We start from the raw sequence: 20823 nt of genomic DNA, 5'->3' as shown, positions 1-20823 counted from the left end.
CTCACTGGGCCTTCCACTTTTCCAATTCTCCCCCCAGATCATCAAATCCCTAGACTTATCCCAAAAAAACTTGGAGGACGACATAAAAAGGCAAAGAATTGGAACAGGGAGCCCACATAGACCCGCCTCCCTGAGACCATCACTCATGGGGGACCAAGCACGGGGGCCCTGTGGTCAGCATGGCAGCCCTGCTCCACCCCCTGCTGGTGAAACCTCCCACCTCAGGCCTCAGTTTCCTCATCTGTAAAACGGAGATGATCACAATACTGACGCCACAGTGTGTGTTGATGAGGAAACAAAGTGACATCTACCAGGCACCAAGCCTGCCCATGGAGGGAGGGCTCGAGAAGCAGCCGCAGCTGCTGTAACCACCATGGCCACATTCCCTCCTGGTCTTGTGTTTCCTTCTTTTATTTTCAGGATAGAGATTATATTCTAGGTATGATTTCACATTTTGATTTTTGTGTTTACCTTAAGCATTTTTTTCCTTACCATTTAATTTTCTATGATCATCATTTCTGATGGTTGCATATTTTACTGTTGGGTATCCTACAATTCAGATTTATAATTTCCCACTGTTCATATTATTTAAGATATATTCTGAGGCAAACCATATGACATTTTTAGGCTCCTGATATATAATACTTTGCCATCTGTAGTCACATCTGTTTTATATGAGAGTTGCTATAAATGGTAATGACTTAAATACCTTTATCTAATTTGATAGATCTACAGAGAAATAATACATAGTCTTTCAAATTAGATAAAAATCTTTTAAATATAGAGAATCCAGCAGTTAGTGTTCTTGCCACATGGCATAATACTGTGGCATTCTTTTTTTTTTTTTAATTTTTTTTATTTTTATTTTTTTTTACTGTGGCATTCTAACTGAAATACTGTAGTCTCTCTTGTGTCCATGCAGCAGAAGCACAATTGTCTGGAGCCTGGTGGCCCTGGGTCACGAGCTGGGGAGGTCGGGCTGTAGCCATGAGGACGCTCTACCCTGGAAGGTGGTTCTTTGATGACACTTGACCTTGTGACAAGTCTTCCTTTTAAATTTCTGCATGCAGGGATCCCTGGGTGGCGCAGCGGTTTGGCGCCTGCCTTTGGCCCAGGGCGCGATCCTGGAGACCCGGGATCGAATCCCACGTCAGGCTCCTGGTGCATGGAGCCTGCTTCTCCCTCTGCCTGTGTCTCTGCCTCTCTCTCTCTCTCTCTCTGTATGTGACTATCATAAATAAATAAAAATTAAAAAAAAAAAATAAATTTCTGCATGCAGTTCTTAACCTACTGAAGTATTCAGAGCAAATTCTGCCCTAAGCCAAGCATGGTATGTTGACTGGAGTACCTGGATTTTCCACTTACCCTCCCTGTCCAATGACAGGTATTATCTTCACATTTTGTTGCACATTATCTCCATTTTTCTTTTTGGCATGGTAGATTCCTTGCCACTCCTATAAATGGAATGTAAGCATCATTATACTGTGCGTTCAAAACATAAACCCAAGAACATCTTCTATGTGAGGTTCTGATTCACTTACCGTGGCTAAAGCAATTCAGACAAAAAAAATGATCCCAACCCCAAACACAACATTGGGCAATCTGTTTTCCCCAAGTCCATCTCTTCCTGCATGGGGGACAAACACCAGCTGGCCATGGTAGGAGTGGTCACAGGTTTTCAGGAGCTGTCCTCTGGCAAGAGGGCCTGGCCTCGGAATGAAGAATGGTCCCTGGCTGCAGCACACAGGTTCCTCAGACTGTCCTGGCTCTCACCCGCGTGCTGCAGGGGAGGAGCAGCATGGTCTCTGCTCCCCTGATGGGAGAACCTCAGGACTGGGGCAGAGAAGGGGCCACTCTGCTGCCACTAGCACAGTGGCCTACTACCATCCTCTGGGACATGTGGGGATTCCAGTCCCTCTGCAGGGAAGTGGATGAAGATGACAGCCAAGTCTGGGCTCAGGTAGAACAGATTGGAGACCTTAAAAGCCAGGGCTGCAGCGACATCAGCTGTGCTCTCACGGCCAGTCAGAACATGCACAGATCCTCTTAGAATGAATCTGCAGTCTGGGAGAGCAGTTGTGTATGGGCCATGACCCCAGCGAGAACGGGGACTGCAGGTGGCAACCCTACTCTTGGGGTGGTGCAGAGAAGTCTGGAATGGAGTGGGGTTTTGTCATCACCTAAAAGGTTCTGAATTCCTGCAAGGGTCACCAAGGTCCTTAAGCTATAAATAGCTTGAGGATTTACTGTAGGACACTCAACTCTTAGGGTGACCCCTAACCCTCCTGACCTTCTAGATCCTTCAGGACCTAGGGCTGACCCAGGCAGGAAACAGACCACCGTGGCAGCCTTGGTGGCTTAGCTCACATCTGTCCAGACCCTTACAAAGGGTCCATTCTGAAATCTTCCATGCTTATGGCCTGGCAACCTGCATGCAAATGCCAACAAGAGAATCTCCTCTCAGGCTCCTCTGAGAAAGTGGATTCAGCAGAAGCCAGGACATTCTGACAGAAGCAAAGGATGGTTTCTGATGCTCCCCAGTGTACTTCTGAACACACCGTCCTCAGGAAAGGACTGAAGGAAAAGACAGCCTGAGAGTCCAGCTCCATGCTTATGGACCTCCGGAGCAGAAGGAAGGTGAGGGTCTCACACACCATAGTTCTGAGGGGAGACTGGCCTGTGCCAGGCAAGAGCTAAACAGAGGTCACTAGACAGGAAGCTACCGCCTGCCTTCTGTATCTGCAGCCTGTGTATCCTCGCAGGAGGCTTCAGCAGATAGCTACAGACTTACTGCCAAAGCTCACTACCAACAGAAATGTAGGAAATTGATTGTGGTGACATTTACAAAACTCTGTGAATAGACCAAACACCAGTGAATTGCAGACTTTAATGGGTGAATTCTCAATTATTCTCAAGAGAGAATAATTCTATAGAGTTTTTATAGAAAAGAGAGAGAAAAATGGGAGACTAATTCAATCCATCCATCAGTCAGAACTTTAAAATATATCTGCAGGATTTTCTCCGCTAATCCTTTCTGGATAGACATGTGCAGCTGCCAGATCCCAAGGAGAGGAATAGGAAGCCAGTTTAGCCAGTGTTGAATGGTCCAGCTGAGGAACAAAGTGATTTAGTCAGTGTCTCTGCTTCGAGAACACTTTTGCCTGTGAGTTCTCCAGTCATTAACAGAAGCAAAAATATTTACTTATCACAGATCATAGTTCTTATCAAAAATATTGACCTATCAGAAATATACGAGTTGTAGTTCCTGGAATAACATAGTACTACCTCAGAACGCACTCATAAAGATTACATCTGGTAACATACAGAAATTCTTGGCCGAGTCCTGACACATAGCAAACATTCAGTAAATGGCCATTCAGTTCCAGCCCAGGTGGTTTTGCACAGGCTTCTCTGGGCCATGCTCCCCTCAGAACCATATGAAGACCCATGCCCCGCTGCTGTTCTGGGGCAGGCCAAGCACTGAGTTGGGCTTCTCGGACTACTGAGACAGCCCCTCTGGGTGCCCAGTCATCCCCAGGGCTTGCACAGTGCCAGCACACAGTCAGTCAAGGGACACTGGGGCTCCTGTTCAGCCAAATGGAATTGGGAGGCCAAGGTCAGTCTGTAGAATCCTTGTAGCTAGGCCTAGGGATTGCACTCCAGGCCCAGGGAGCAGTGTGATCAGACTAACCACTTGGGAGCATAGGAAGCGCTGACCAGAGATCTCCAGAAAATGGCCCTGACGGGATTCGGCCACCACAGTCCAAGGGTGGCAAGAAGGCCCCACACAAGGTCAGGTCCAGGCAACAGACACTGAGATGCAGGGATGTAACAGACATCATCGCTTAGCAATGGACTGGACACTGATGGGTGGAGAGGAACCAAAACCATTCTAGGAATGAGGCAAGTGGGAGGCCAACCAACGAGCAGAGATAGCAGGGGCTGGAGAGGATGGATATTTTGGTTAACGAGGGATGAGGGAAAAATTGTTAGACAAGGTGATTTCAAGATGATGGAGGGAAGTTGTATGAGACCCTGGTGAGAAGCTGAGGCTGAAAATGGGAAGGCGTGGGCCATGTATGCAGAGCAGCAAAGTGCCTCACCAAGCGAGATTTCTGAGAAATACGGCAGGGACGAAGAACCCTGGTAAACCTGGGAGGAATGGTGGAAGAAAGATCAGGAGAGGAGGGGAGCCTGTGAGGAACCATAGGAGCTCCAAGTTTCGAAAAGCTAGAGGGCTCTGCAGCCAAATGTCATGATTATACGTAGGCACTGAGCAGCCAACATGTTCTAGTGCCTACAAGACACAATTTCCAAGGGAAGAGCCCATAGAAGGCTCAGGCATGTGAGAAGAGGAGAGTGTGAGTTCTAGAGCCCTTCTAGAGAAGTCTTGGGGACGAGGAAAGGGAGGGAATTGGGAAGGATGTATACGGGCGGGGATGCAAAGAAGCATGAGCATGGAGGCTGAGGCTGAGAACAATAGGTAGAGGGGTTTGTGGAGAGCTATGTTTGCCATACTCTCTGTGTGAACATCATCAGAATTTCTTCTCTGTCCCCAACTGGCACATCTAGAATCTGGCCCTTTGAAGCTGCCCTCTTTCCATTACCAAACCACTTCCTGAGTCCCTGTTCTGGTTCCCAGGGCATGTCTGAGCTCTCTCCACTGAGCCCAGTGACTCTGTCTTCCAGGGCTGGCTGACCCCTTAGCAAGTGCTTCTTCTCCCTCCATAGGGAAACTCAATCATGAAGGCCATATATCGTTTCATTTCACAAAAATTATCCAACTAAATAGCCTGTCCTGCTGCAGCGTTGTCAGCAAACCAAGGAAAATGGCTGTTCTTCTGCTCTCCCCAGGAACTCCAAAACACACAAATAAATAACCATGCTCCCAATGAAGTGATGCTGAGGTCAATTATATGATAATCTTTCATATTCTGTGCTCACAATAAACAGGTTTTAGAGAACAGGTCTCCTGTTGTTCAAGTTTGAGGCCCCTTTGTACCTGGCACCAGTGACATTAGTTAGGAGGTGAGATGTTGCTCACACAGATTGGGATGGATCTCAAGGCCTCACGCTAACCCACTAACTGGCCCCTCCCATTCTCTACTTGCTCTCCTCAGTGTTCGTGTTGCCAGATCAAGGCGTACGAGGGCCATAATCTCTGGCTCATGCCTGGCTGACCCTCACAACAGAACCACTGGCTGACCCAGAGGCAGCCTGGGACCTCAGTGTCAGGATTGGGAAGGCCCTGGTAAAGCCCCGCCAGGGCTGCTCTTTGGTCACTGCCTTCTGAGGATGCCCCCTCTCTCAGAGTGAGGGAACCCAGGGTCCAGCCCAGGCAGTATGCCTGAGCGCCTGAGGGGCTCTTCATTCGTCTCAGTCTTCCCTGCTCTCTCCAGAGGACCTGCCACTCTTTCCAGTAAGAAAATCATCATCCGTGACAGAAAAGTTGAAGGCAGAATGGGATTCAAGTAGTGCCCATTTTTATCATTCCCCTGGGAGTATGTCATTGGGCCCTCACAGCCAGCCTGCCCTTTCCTTGTTTTCACAAGGCAAACTGGTGTGCTCAGAGCCACAGAACAAAGGGACACAACCCAAAAATGGTGTCTTAAGGGGCCCAGGTAAAGTAGGGTATAGGCTCTGCAGAGCCCTTCAGCCCCTCATGGCAGACTGCTCTGCTGGGCTATGGGGTGGGGGAGCGGGCAAGAAAGCAGGTCACCAGTGTTTCAAGTATTCTGAATGATCAGATTAATAGTCTCTCACCAACTTCCAAAAGTTAAAAAGAGCCTAGCAGAAAAGACTATGGAAAGCAATAGCCTTTCCCTTGTTTGTTTGTTTTTTAAAGATTTTATTTATTTATTCATGAGAGACACAGAGATAGAGGGAGAGACACAGGCAGAGAGAGAAGCAGGCTCCATGCAGGGAGCCCAATATGGGACTCGATCCCGGGACTCCAAGATCAGGCCCTGGGCCAAAGGCAGGCGCTAAACCGCTGAGCCACCCAGGGATCCCAGCCTTTCCCTTGTCATCACACATGAAAACCTAGTAATAGTGAGGTGCTGGCAGAAGCCAGTGCTGAGAAATAACCTTTCAGACTGAGACTGCCTTCGATCTATCCCTCCAGCACCACGATTATGTGACTTGTCATGTTCACACCCTGGAATAGGAGTTCCCCAAGGCAGCAGTTTATGTTTTGCCCTTTTTTCTATACCACAATCTAGCAGAGTGCCTGCACATAGAAGACATTCCAAAAGAGGCCAAACAGATGCAGATGTGTTGGGCTCAGGTGTGTTCTGAGACCTTGGGTCTTTACCGGCAATCCTCTGCCCAAAGAAGCCACTTGACAACATCTACCACTTAGACAATCAATTATTAGAAAGATCAATGTACTTGTAACAAAGATGAAGATACTGACTTCAAGTGTCAATCAAAGCTATTCTGCATAACAGTTGATTGTCTCCTCCACTTCCTTGATCTTAGTTTCCTCATCTGCAAAATGGGAATAACAGGACCAACACTATCGGCACTTCCCTGGGCCTCAGTGAAGGGTGAGATGCAGATTATCCCGCCCAGGTGATGCTTGGCAAACACCTTCCTTTCCTCTTTGTTACAGAAAGTAAAAAAGGTACTAACCCTCTTACTTACCTTGCCTATCCTGATGCATGAATTTATAGTATCGAGCAAATCAGCCTTTTTTTCATTTATAGGCACTTCTGCTAACTCCTTTCCTATTAATTCACCTGACTGATAGCCCATGGTTGTTTCAAATGCAGGATTTGCATACTGGGGGGAGACAAGAGAAACATCATCAAGCACATTAAAAGAGAATCTGGGAAGAGGACAATCCAGAGTATTTACCCTAAGCCATTATGTTTTCCACCCAGAAAGCTCAGGAGCTTGGAGCTCACTGTGACAGTTTTGAAGTCGCAGAGCATAACCCCTGGAGATCCCTGGGGTCCAGAGAAGCCTCTACCCCAGGGACTTGACTGGGGTTCTGTCATGGTCCCTGAGGCCCCAGAGAGGAACTGGTCCAATCCCCTTGAACATCCAAAGAGGAAGAAGCCACATGAATACCGGCTTGAACTGCTATAGGAGCACTTCTCAGATTATGACACAGTAGAATGAAGTAGTAGACTGAAGTGCAAAGCACCCAGGCTCCCCTCCAGCAAGTCACTCAACCCCCTCTAAGTCTCAATCCGCGTATCTGTTCAATGGGAATGAAACCCCTAGGTCGCCACTCTCAAGTGATACACATGAATCGTGTGCTGGGAAAGCAGGCTATGAACTGGGAAGTACTTACTGATGGAAGGCTGTATGGCTAAATTTCAGAGAGGACCACAAGACTAGAAGAAAATGTACAGGAAAGCTGTGCATGTGCTAATAATAGCAATAATAAAATAGCGGTGATGATAAAGCAATGACTGATACCACTTAGGTTCTGTTTTCCTTGCTAGACACTAGTAAGCACTCCACACGCACTCACCCACTTACAACATCCTGACAAAAGACAGGTTGTTGTAGGAGTATCATTCTTGTCTGTACAGCTCAGAGAGCACATTTAGGGAGACAAAGTAACTTGCCCTATGATGCTCAGCTAGGAAGGTGTGGCAGTTGCCTGCCACCAGCCTGCGCTCTCAATGCCGGCCAGCTGCCTCTCTGGGCACCGACTCCTGAAAGCCGGGATCAGCAGCTCTTTACCAAGCATGTTGCAAGTTAAAGTGAAGAGCTAGAGTGCTTAGGAGAGACAGCAAAGTGGAGCTGATCTCAGACAAAAGGAGTATTTCCTTGGCACAAGCCCTCTTTTGTAATCTAAAAGTACAAGCTATATTATCTTAAGCTGCTTTTATGAATCCTCTTTGCTAATAATGAGTCATTTGTTCAGTAACTACTAGGTTATTCTGGCAATTCTGAGTAGTTTCTAATACATTTCTATAGGTGTAAACTATCTTCAAAAACAATGAGAAAGGCTAGAGCTTGAAGACCTTAGGGTGAGAGCCTCCTCCTGCTCCTGTGGTAATCCCTTTGGATAAAAGCCTCCTCTTGCTAAATAAACAAAAAAGTAAATAATAATAAATGCAAATGTGGTATTTCCACAGAATATTTTCTGGCACCATAAATAACTATTAGTAGCTTTACTTATTTAAAAGGAACTTATTTTAAATTACGTATTTTACAGATTTTGTTCTGATGATTCTCTAAGAAAAACTTGGTCTCTTGAACTTCCAAAAGAAAAAAAAAACATCAGACTGGAAGGGTTTAATGCTAAAGCAATACCAGAAATTCAGAAAAATGAACTTCCAAAATAACCAACCTGTATAACGCGGTCTTCACTTGTAATTTCAATTGCTTCTTGACTTTTCTCTAATGCCGTGAATATTGAGTTACAAGCCCTTTATGGGTAGGGGAAAAAAAAAAAGACTGATTAATGTAAACACTACAAAAAAATCTAATACAATCTTGAGTTATTGTATTAACTTATTTAAATGTGGTTTTCATTTGATGATAAAAGTAACAAATACTAATTCAAGAAAAAGGAGGAGGGAAATATTAAAAAGCATAAAGACAAATAAACACCTTCTGTAACCATGCTACTTGGGACCATGAATATGCATAGCTGTGCCTTCCCTTCCAGGGTGAGGACCAGCGTGGGATACATGCCAGGGCAGCTCTGGGACCCTGCGCCCATGACTGAACCTCCTGAGTCTCCCTCCTCCCCATCTGGGAGAACCCTCCTGAGGGCTACGTGAGAGAAGAGAATCAAGAATCCTGCACAGAGCCCGACAGAAAGGAGATGGTCAATCATTTGTAGCTATTATTTACTTTTTTTATGTAAAAAAAGAATACGTATTTGGAAGGAGGAAAGAAATTGTAGCAAATTACAAACTTAAAAAGATGATAATCATCACAAAATCCAGAGAAATAACCATGCAGCTAACCTTGAACAAGGCAAGGGTTAAGAGTGCCAACCCTCTGTGCAGTCAAAAATCTACATACAACTTTTTACTACCCAGAAACTTACGTACTGTAGACCAAGAAGCCTTGTCGATAACATAACCAGTCAACTAACACAGATTTTATATGCTATATGTGTTATTTAATGTATCCTCACAATAAAGTACGCTAGGGAAAAGAAAATGCTACTAAAAAGATCATAAGGAAGAGAAAATCCATTTATACTACTGTATTTATTGAAAAGAATCCACGTATAAGAACCCGTGATGTTTAAGGGTCAACTGTAATTTTATTAATAAACCACCTGATACTTATCTATAGAACATATTCCATATATACCTGGCAGTGTAATCTTTGACTGCCTATACATATCACAACAAAACTTCTACAGTTACCAGAAAGATAACTCAGTCTTTTTTTTAAATGTAAACATATTTATTGTATGTGCTTTTGAAAAAACATCCTAATAATTTAATCATACATCTGTAGTGTTTCCTCTTCACTTTTACCAATAATAAAATCTATGCTTAACTGCAGATTTCACCAGCTAGAGTTTTCTGATTTAGTTAGTCCTTTTCTTAGTCTCTTCAGTAAAAATTAGAATCTGCTAATCCAAAGTTTTTAAAACTATTTCTACAGGAAGATAAAGTAATAAAGAGAGAGCATGAACTTTTCTGAACAAATAATATCATACTGGAGAGGACTTTAAAGAACCTAACATTTTTTTTTAAAGAATCTAACATATTATTAAGCCCATTTCTAAACTGTTCATTTTTTTAATAAATTTATTTTTTATTGGTGTTCAATTTACCAACATACAGAATAACACCCAGTGCTCATCCCGTCAAGTGCCCCCTCCCCCCGTGCCCGTCACCCATTCACCCCCACCCCCCGCCCTCCTCCCCTTCCACCACCCTTAGTTAGTTTCCCAGAGTTAGGAGTCTTTATGTTCTGTCTCCCTTTCTGATATTTCCCACACATTTCTTCTCCCTTCCCTTATATTCCCTTTCACTATTATTTATATTCCCCAAATGAATGAGAACATATAATGTTTGTCCTTCTCCGATTGACTTACTTCACTCAGCATCATACCCTCCAGTTCCATCCACGTTGAAGCAAATGGTGGGTATTTGTCATTTCTAATGGCTGAGTAATATTCCATTGTATACATAAACCACATCTTCTTTATCCATTCATCTTTCGATGGACACCGAGGCTCCTTCCACAGTTTGGCTATTGTGGCCATTGCTGCTAGAAACATCGGGGTGCAGGTGTCCCGGCGTTTCATTGCATCTGTATCTTTGGGGTAAATCCCCAACAGTGCAATTGCTGGGTCGTAGGGCAGGTCTATTTTTAACTCTTTGAGGAACCTCCACACAGTTTTCCAGAGTGGCTGCACCAGTTCACATTCCCACCAACAGTGTAAGAGGGTTCCCTTTTCTCCGCATCCTCTCCGACATTTGTGGTTTCCTGCCTTGTTAATTTTCCCCATTCTCACTGGTGTGAGGTGGTATCTCATCGTGGTTTTGATTTGTATTTTCCTGATGGCAAGTGATGCAGAGCATTTTCTCATGTGCATGTTGGCCATGTCTATGTCTTCCTCTGTGAGATTTCTGTTCATGTCTTTTGCCCATTTCATGATTGGATTGTTTGCTTCTTTGGTGTTGAGTTTAAGAAGTCCTTTATAGATCTTGGAAACTAGCCCTTTATCTGATACGTCATTTGCAAATATCTTCTCCCATTCTGTAGGTTGTCTTTGAGTTTTGTTGACTGTATCCTTTGCTGTGCAAAAGCTTCTTATCTTGATGAAGTCCCAATAGTTCATTTTTGCTTTTGTTTCTTTTGCCTTCAGGATGTATCTTGCAAGAAGTTACTGTGGCCAAGTTCAAAAAGGGTGTTGCCTGTGTTCTCCTCTAGGATTTTGATGGAATCTTGTCTCACATTTAGATCTTTCATCCATTTTGAGTTTATCTTTGTGTATGGTGAAAGAGAGTGGTCTAGTCTCATTCTTCTGCATGTGGATGTCCAATTTTCCCAGCACCATTTATTGAAAAGGCTGTCTTTCTTCCAATGGATAGTCTTTCCTCCTTTATCGAATATTAGTTGACCATAAAGTTCAGGGTCCACTTCTGGGTTCTCTATTCTGTTCCATTGATCTATGTGTCTGTTTTTTTTTTTTTTTTAAGATTATTTATTTATTTATTTATTTATTTATTTATTTATTTATTTATGATAGGCATAGAGAGAGAGAGAGAGAGAGGCAGAGACACAGGAGGAGGGAGAAGCAGGCTCCACACCAGGAGCCCAACGTGGGACTCGATCCCGGGACTCCAGGATCACGCCCTGGGCCAAAGGCAGGCGCTAAACCGCTGAGCCACCCAGGGATCCCCTATGTGTCTGTTTTTGTGCCAGTACCACACTGTCTTGATGACCACAGCTTTGTAGTACAACCTGAAATCTGGCATTGTGATGCCCCCAGCTATGGTGTTCTTTTTTAAAATTCCCCTGGCTATTCGGGGTCTTTTCTGATTCCACACAAATCTTAAAATAATTTGTTCTAACTCTCTGAAGAAAGTCCATGGTATTTTGATAGGGATTGCATTAAACGTGTAAATTGCCCTGGGTAACATTGACATTTTCACAATATTAATTTTGCCAATCCATGAGCATGGAATATTTTTCCATCTCTTTGTGTCTTCCTCAATTTCTTTCAGAAATGTTCTATAGTTTTTAGGGTATAGATCCTTTACCTCTTTGGTTAGGTTTATTCCTAGGTATCTTATGCTTTTGGGTGAACTCAGTCTTTTTAAATGAAATATAGTTGACATATAATATTCTATTAGTTTCATGTGTTAAACATAGTGATTTGACATTTGTACACATTGCAAACTGATCACAGCAAGTCTAGTTATGTGTTACCATACAAAATTAATATTAATAACAATACAATCAGCTCATCCATATATAATATACCATATGTTAAATGACTGGTTATATATTATCAACAGGGCTTCCAATCTACAGTAGGCTGTTAATACTCAAATTTCTGAGGAGTCAAAAGTTCTACATGGATTTTCAACTTCATGAAGGGTCAGTGCCCTAAGCCCTGCATGGTTCAAGGGTCAACTGTATTATTTGACTCTATTTCCCATGATGTACTTTTGTTATAACCATACGTCTGTGCCTTGGGATCCCCTTCACCAATTTGGCATCCAGCCCCAACCCCCTTTCCCTGTTTGCCACCACTCTGTTCTCTGTATTTAGGAGTCTAGGTTTTTTTGTGTGTGTTTTTTAAAGATTTTATTTATTTATTCATGACAGACACAGAGAGAGAGAGAGGCAGAGACACAGGCAGAGGGAGAAGCAGGCTCCATGGAGGGAGCCAGATGTGGGACTTGATCCTGGGTCTCCAGGATCACGCCCTGGGTTGAAGGCAGGTGCCAAACCACTGAGCCACCTAGGGATCCCCAGTCTAGGTTTAATTTCATTTTATTTGTTTTGTTGTTTAGATTTCACTTATCTTTCTCTAATGGCAACATTTCATTCTTTTTATGGCTGAATAATATTCCATTGTGTGCGCACACATCTATGTTTGTGTGTGTGTGTATGTATACACACATACTATGGAATATATACACATATATGTATTATATATAGTAGGTATATGTGTGTGTATATATATACAGTATGGAATGAATATATACATTATAATATGTATATATGTAAAACATCTCTTGTATCCATTTACCTATCAATGGACGCTTGTGTTACTTCCATAATTTGGCTATTGTAAATAATGCTGCAGTAAACACAGAGGTGCATACTATCTTTTTGAATTCACGTTTTTGCATTCTTTGGGTAAATAGTAGTAGAATTACTGGGTCATATGGTAATTCTATTTTTAACTTTTTTGAGCAAACTCCTTACTGTTTTCCACAGTACTGCACCTGTTTGCATTCCTACCAATAATGATGAAGGTTCCCTTTTCTCTACACCCTCATCAGCATTTACAGTTTCTTGTATTTTTTATTTTGGCCATTCTGACAGGTGCAAAGTGAGATCTGTGATTTTGACCTGAATTTCCTTGAGGATTAGTGATGTTAAGCATCTTCTCATGTGTCTGTTGGGCATCTGTCTTCTTTGAACAAAATGTTTATTCAGATCCTCCACCCAATTCTTAATCAGTTTTTTGGTTATTTAGTTGTATGAATTCTTTATGTATTTTGGATATTAACTCTTATCAAATCTATGATTAACAAATATCTTCTCCCATTCAACAGGTTAACTCTTCACTGTATTGATGGCTTCCTTCACTGCGCAGAAGCTTTTTAGTTTGATGTAGTCTCATCTGTTGATTTTTGCTTCTATGCCTTTGCTTTTGGAGCTCGATCCACCCAAAAAAAGAAAATCACTGAAACCAGTGTCAAGGAGCTTGCTACTTCTGCGTTCTTCTAGTTTTATGCTTTCAGGTCTTACATACAAGTCTTTAATGCATTTTGAGTTAGTTTTTGTATATGGTTAAGATAATGGTCCAGTTCTCCTAACAACCATTTATTTAAAAAAAAACTGTCCTTTCCCCATTTCATAGTCTAGCCTCTTTTGTTGTAGATTAATTGACTATGTAAACGTGGATTTATTTCTGGGCTCTCTAATCTATTCCATTGATCTATGTGTCTGTTTTCATTCCAGACCATGCTATTTTGATTACTATAGGTTTGTAGTATAATTTGAAATCAGGAAGCGTAATACTTCTAGCTTTGTTCTTATTTCTCAAGATTGCTTTGGCTATTCAGGGTCTTTTGTGATTTCATATAAGTTTTTACGATTATTCGCTCTAGTTCTGTGAAAAATGTCATTGGAATTTTGATAGGGATTACAGTGAATTTGCAGATTGCTTTATATAGTATGGACATTTTAACAATATTAATTATTTTGATCCATGAGCAGGATATATTTTCCCATTTATTTGCATAGTCTCCAATTTCTTTTATCAATGTCTTACAGTTTTCAGTGTATAGGATTTTTACCTGTTTGGTCATTTATTCCTAAATATTTTATTCTTTTTGAAGCAATTATAAATGGGATTTATTTTTCTTTTGGATAGGTCATTATTAGTGTATAGAAATGCAATGGATTTTTTGTTTATTGATTTTTGCATCCTGTAACTTTAGTGAATTGGTTTATTAGTTCCAGTAAGCTTTTTTGGTGGTACCTTTAGGGTTTTCTATATATAGTATCATTTTATCTGCAAATAGTGACAGTTTTACCTTTTCCTTTCCAATTTGGATACCTTTTGTTTTTCTTGCTAATTACTCTGGTTAGGACTTCCAGTACTGTGTTAAATAAAAGAATGTGTGTGTGTGTGTTTGGGGGCAGGGGGATTCTTGTCCTGTCTCTGACCTTAGGAGAAAAGCTTTCAACTTTTCACTACCGAGTATGGTGTTAACTGTGAGTCTGTCATATATGGCCTTTCTTACATTGAGGTACGTTCCCCCATACCCACTTTGTGGAGAGTTTTTATCATAAATGAATGTTACACTCTATCGAATGCTTTTTCTATATCTATTAAGATGATCATAGGATTTTTAGTTTTCATTTTGTTAATGTGGCATATATCATGTTGATTTGTAGACTGAACTATGCTTATATCCTCAGAATAAATGTTATATGATCCTTTAAATGTATTGCTGAATTCAGTTTGCTAATATTTTGTTGAGGATTTTTACATCTATGTTCATCAGGGATATTGGCCTGTCATTTTACTATTTCATGGCCTGCTTGTCTGGGTTGGTACTATGGTAATGCTGGTCTCATAAATTGAGTATGGAAGAGTTCCCTCCTCTTTTTTTTTTTTTTTCCTCTTCTGTTTTTTTGGAAGAGTTGGAGAACTCTTAATACTCTGGTATTAATTCTTTATTCAGTGTTTAGGAGATATCACCAGTGAAGCCATCTGGTCCTGGACTCTGTTGTTGGGAGGTTTTTTTGTTTTTGTTTTTAAAGATTTTATTTATTTATTCATGAGAGGCAGAAAGAGAGAGAGAGGCAGAGAGACACAGGAGGAGGGAGAAGCAGGCTCCACGCTGGGAGCCCGACGCGGGACTCAATCCCGGGACTCCAGGATCGCGCCCTGGGCCAAAGGCAGGTGTCAAACCGCTGAGCTACCCAGGGATCCCTATTCCTTAGCATTTTAAAAAATTTCTCCTTTGATTTCTCTGGTGGCCCATTGGTTGTTTAGTAGCATTCTCCAAATTTTTGTGTTTTTTTCCCTCAATATTCTTCTTATAATTGATTTCTAGTTTATACCACTGTGATCAGAAAAGATGGTTGCTCCAATCTCAATCTTCCTGAAAACACGGAGATTTCTTTTGTGGCCTAACATGATCTGTCCTGGAGAATGCTGCATGTACAACACTTGAGAAGAACACAAATCTTGCTGCTTTTGGATGAAATGTTCTGTATTGTATCTATTAAGTTCATCTGGTCTAATGTGCCGTTTAAGGCCAATGTTCCCTTATTGATTTTCTGTCTGGATGATCTATCCACTGATTTAAGTGGGGTGTTAAAGCCCCCTACTAGGATTATATTGTCAATTTCTCTCTTTACATCTGTTAATATTTACTTCACGTATGTTGGTGTCCTATGTTGGCTGTATATATATTTATAACTGTTATATCTTTTTGTTGGTTTGGCCTCTTTATCATTATGTAATATGTAATATTATGTAATATGTATGTAATATTGTAATATGTAATATTATGTAATATGTAATATTAAAGCCTTTGTTTTAAAGCCTATTTTGTCTCATATACAGTTACACCAGCTTTCTTTTTGTTTCTAGTGTGGAATATCTTTTTTCTATCCTTTCCCTTTCATTCTGTGTGTATCCTTACTTCTGAAGCAAGTCTCTTCTAGGCAGGCACACAGAGGAGTCTTTTTGAAAATTATTTATTATTTTTTATTCAAGTATACTGCCTTTTGATTAGAGAATTTGGTCTATTTACATTTACAGTAATTACTGGATAAGTACTTATTGCCATTTTGTTCACTCTTTTCTGCGTGTTTTTAGAATTACTCTCTGTTCCTTTCTTCTCTTTCTAGTTTGATAACTTTCTTTAGTGCTATGTTTAGATTTCTTTCTCATTTTCTTTTTTTTTTTTTTTTTTTCTTTTTTTTTTTCTTTCTCATTTTCTTTTGTGTATTTACCTTAAGTTTTGCTTTGTGGTTACCATGAGGTTGACGTTTATTGTCCTATGCATTTAACAGTCTATTTTAAAGTTATGCCATAATTTATTCAATAAATCCCCATGATTGGACATTTGGGTCACTTCCAATTTAGTTCTCTTATATGCCTCAGAAGATGAAAAGAAAGAAAGCAACTGCCTATTTGTTCATAAAATGTAAAGACAGTATTAAGGAAACTAACAAGAGCAATGCTTTTACATTATTTGGTATTAATAAACTATCTCACTAAATAAGACAAAGGAGCTTAGCCAATAGGGATTACTTTCATTTCTTGGTATATAAAAATCAAGTGATGTAATATGAATTATACATCAATAAAGCTGTTATTTAAAAAAATAAAATAAAAAAACAATGAGAAAGAAGTTCCTAACTCTGATATAATAAGCTTAGAGGAGATGGATCTGTGAGAAGCCCTGCTTGTTTTTATCATTCTTTTTAAACTTTTTGCAGATTTGGTAAATAAAAAATAGTATACCATTTCATTTTTATTTCTTTGATTGCTAATGAAGCCAAACATCTATCTTTTCACTTTTACTGGCCATTACTACCCCCTGTGAACTGCTTGATCACGCCTTTTTAATTTCTTCTACTGGATGTTCCCACTTTTTAACTGATTGATCAAAAACCCTTTACGTATTTGGGGTATTAACCTGTCTGTCCTATATATTACAGATATATTCTCCCCAGTATGTTATTTATCTAAAAATGTAACATTATTGGGGTGCCTGGTAGCAGAGTCAGCTAAGCACCCAACTCTTGGTTTTGGCTCAGATCATGACCTCAAGATCATGAAATCTAGCCTCCCATTGGACTCCATGCTCAGCAGAGTCTGCTTAAGATTCTCTCTCCCTCTCTCCCTCCCATTCATGCTCTCTTTCAAATAAATAAATAAATAAATAAATAAATAAATAAATAAATCTTTAAAATAAGACAAAATAAAAATGTAACATTACTTACAGTTTAAAAAAGAACTGTAGACAAGCTTAACATTTTTATATTTGTTTAATCTGAATCTCTTTCCTTACCCAATTTGGCTTTTATGCCATGCAGAACTTAAACAGACTTCATCATCCAGTTACATATGTACACTTATATTTTTAGTACTTATGTGGCCCTACTTTTTGACATCAAGTCTCTTAAGTCACTGGAATTTATTTTGGGGTTGGGTGTGAGATCAATATGAGCTGAATTTTCCTTCCAAACAGTTAACGAGCTGTCACAAGCATATTCACTGAAAAGTCTGCCCTTTTCCATATTGATTTAAGCTGCTGTGTTGATCATATGCTAAATTCTGAAATATACTCAAGTCTATCTCTACACTTTACATTCCAGTTTACTGATCTAGCAGTAACACAAAGGCGCTTGTTATAGCTTGTTGGCGCATTTTAACATCCGGTGGAACAAGTCTGGATTTCTCCCAGCTCTCAAGCCCGCATCTCCCCCTTCCCTCATATTGCCCTTGATAATGCACTTCTCCCTTGGTTGTCAGCTAGTGCGGAGAACCACAGGTGGGGACAGAGGGGAAGGCAGGAGATGCACTACAGAGAACTGTGCAGGCCACATCTTAAAGTTCGGGCTTTAGCTTGAAGGAAATGGGGAGGTGCAGAGCTGAAGCACAAGTGGAGTTGCGTATTACCGTGGTGTGCAGAACGACAAGGACGAGTCCAGAATGATGTAGGGAGACTAATGGATGGTTCACTAATCCAGGTTAGAGGAGAGTGGCCTAAAGAGGAAGAGAAGTGGGTATATTCCACAGATACTCAGGTGGCAAAATTAATAGGACTTGGTTAGTGACTGGAGTTGGGGATGTGTGAGGAGACATAGTGATTTCCGTCTAGGACCACAGGGGAGATGATGCTGTGTTTCCTAGGTGAAGGTATTCAGGAAGAAAAGGTCAGAGGTTACACTTAAATTTAGGGATGGAAGAGAGACAATGACTGCAGTTTGAAAAAGGCTGATTACAATCTGCAGGACTCCCTACGGCCGTCTGCTGCCTGTGAGGTCCTAGACCAAAGTCGTTTAATCTCCCTAGGTGTCAGCTGCTGCATCTTGATAGGGCCAGGTATCCGCTAGTACCACCAACTGCTCCAAAACTCTGCTCTACCCTCAGAGTGGCTGGTAGCCTAATCCACTGTAGGAATGCCGCAGCCAGTCAGCATCCGGAGTGAGGGGTGAGCAGGCCTTAGGGCAGCCAGCCACCTCAGTTTCCTGGCAGAATCTGGCAATAAGACTCTTTCATACACTTTATTAGCCTCGAAACACATCTGCTCGTCAGAACTTCTCTGCTACCTCAAGCTTCATCTCCTTCAGCCTGTGAAGTACTTTCCTTCCCTGCATGTGGAGCCTGTACTGGTCCCTACCAATCTTCCGACTCCAGGCCTAGTCCCCTTATCTCTGCCCTGGGAATAAACAGAGTGATTTCATTCTCTCCTTGATCCCTGGAAATATTAGAGAACAGCAGGCCCCCCAAGGAAGAAACCCAGGATGACAAAGGGCTGCTGACATTTTTCCCCTTCTCTCAAACTCCTATAATTTTACTAATCTTTTTACTTTTCCTATTGTACAAGGACTTAGGCTTCTAACTCATTTCACTTAAAAAAAAAAAAAAAAAACTTGCTCAGGAGCAAATCATAAAATGCCTTTCTGTGGAGAAGAAAACATGTCACTTAGCAAAGATAATAAATATTAGTAGGTTGGCTGTGTGTATATATTTCAACTTATTTTCTTAAAAAACTTAACAGATAATTGTTTTCTTTTGGAGCCCCATTTTTTTTTTTTTTTAATTCATGAGAGACACAGAGCGAGAGGCAGAGACACAGACAGAGGAAGAAGCAAGCTTCCTGTGGGGAGCCTGATGTGGAGAGCCTGATGTGGGACTTGATCCCAAGACCCCTGGAGCTCCATCTTTAAATGTGAGTCTCCCATCATTAACCTGACCAGTCATTAGACACCCAGGCAGACTCCAAGAGTCTGTGTGAGGAGAGCTGCCAGGTCACCACTCCCTCCCATTTCAGTAGGAGGTCAGTTAGGGCCAAAAGAGCCACAACTGAAAACCTCGCTCGAAAAGCTGCCCCATGGGATACCTGGGTGCCTCAGCGGTTGAGCATCTGCCTTTGGCTCAGGGTGTGATCCTGGAGTCCCAGGATCGAGTCCCACATCAGGCTACCCGCAGGGAGCCTGCTTCTCCCTCTGCATGTGTCTCTGCCTTGCTCTCTACGTCTCTCGTGAATAAATAAATAAAATCCTAAAAAACAAAACAAAATTTGGGAATGGAGATCTCTAAATACGAAAGAAAGAAAGGAGGAAAAGAAAGAAAAGAAAGACAAAAAAGCTGTCCCACATGGTGTGGTGTGGGCATTCCAGAAGTAGCAGAATTAATTACCTGAGTTTCAGCTGGGACCGCACCTCTCCGAACTCCAGCTGGAGCAGTTCATTGTAACAGGCCATGAGGCTGGGGTTTTCCACATACCTCTACAGAGAGAAAGGAGATTTTGTGGATCAACAAATGTGTATCTTTAAATTAATATGCCTATCAATAAAAATAACTCTTTTCAATAGACTTCTCAAGTGGGTAACTGGAATCTAAAAAATACATGATCTTTAATGATGAACAGGAACTGAGAGATAAAGCCTATGGGTACCAAATTCACCTTCAGAAAGGCAGGGCTTGCTTAAGGATGCTTTGTTTGAGGTGAGAGGATTCTGGTTGTCTGCATTCACCATCAGAAGCTAGAATATGTAGAAGGAAGAATTTATTTAACTGAGGTTCTATAACTCCCAGAGCATATTCCCTTATCCAGGTTCAGTATATGGTTTAACTCTTCAAAGCTGTTCAAGCTCACAGTAAGCAAAAACATGCTTGTACTTCTCTTTGCACCTGTATTTCACAAAGATCACCCCCACTCAGGACATTCTCTTCTACACTCACCTCTAAGCACAGCTCAACCAAGCCATCAAAGGATGGCCCTCCATGTCAGAGGTGCTGGCAGAGTCATGGCCTTGTCCAGGAGCTCTTCCTGCTGTGGACAATTACTACCTCATATAATAATGTTTACATAATGGAAGCATTTCACCACAAAGCAAATCACATAGTTCTGAGAAGCATGGACTCATTCCACCACCAAACTATGTATTCTGTGAAGATATCTTAGACTTCACTATGTTCTGTTACATAGTTCCAGTTGGGTGGAAGAAATATTTGGGAACATTAACTCACCCCTATTTCTATGACCAGCTCTGGCTTTCACCTGCTCAATGCGTGGCTAATACTCGGATCAGCCAAGGAGCAGGCTGAGGCCTAAGAGGCAGGGCAGGTCACCATCCGCAAGCGGAAGCCAGACAAACCTGGGACACGAGCCCCTCACGGAGCTCCTGTCTCTGCCACAGTGAAGGTGAATAGCTCCCCCATTTATTTTTTTTAAATTTTATTTATTTATTCATGAGAAACACGCACACAGAGAGGGGGAGGGGGGCGGTGGGCAGAGACACAGGCAGAGGGAGAAGCAGGCTCCATGCAAGGAGTCCGACATGGGACTCAATCCTGGGTCTCCAGGATCACACCCCGGCCGAAGGCGGCGCTAAACCGCTGAGCCACTTAGGCTGCCCCTACCTCTCCCATTTAAACAGTGA

At 41.7% G+C, this 20823-nt stretch overlaps 1 protein-coding gene across 8 annotated transcripts in view; it reads right to left on the bottom strand.

Annotated features, from left to right (window-relative positions):
- Positions 1–20823, bottom strand: part of PDE8A (phosphodiesterase 8A) — a 157241-nt gene that overhangs the window by 47500 nt on the left and 88918 nt on the right. For 6 of the 8 annotated variants that reach the window (XM_072801022.1, XM_072800977.1, XM_072800983.1 and 3 more), the window contains exons 6-9: positions 19577–19665; positions 8312–8390; positions 6646–6783; positions 1366–1454 (exon numbers count right to left, since the gene is read on the bottom strand). In XM_072801022.1, the coding sequence (XP_072657123.1) occupies positions 1366–1454; positions 6646–6783; positions 8312–8390; positions 19577–19665 (395 nt within the window). The remainder of the gene's footprint in view (positions 1–1365; positions 1455–6645; positions 6784–8311; positions 8391–19576; positions 19666–20823) is intronic. The other 2 variants (XM_072800998.1, XM_072801004.1) reach the window with 1 other exon arrangement.

The sequence above is a fragment of the Canis lupus genome, chromosome 2 (genome assembly GCF_048164855.1).
Source record: "Canis lupus baileyi chromosome 2, mCanLup2.hap1, whole genome shotgun sequence".
In the NCBI taxonomy this organism is placed as follows: Eukaryota; Metazoa; Chordata; class Mammalia; order Carnivora; family Canidae; genus Canis; species Canis lupus.
The sequence above is the reverse complement of the archived record's forward strand: the minus strand, read 5'-3'. Positions and strand labels throughout refer to the sequence as shown.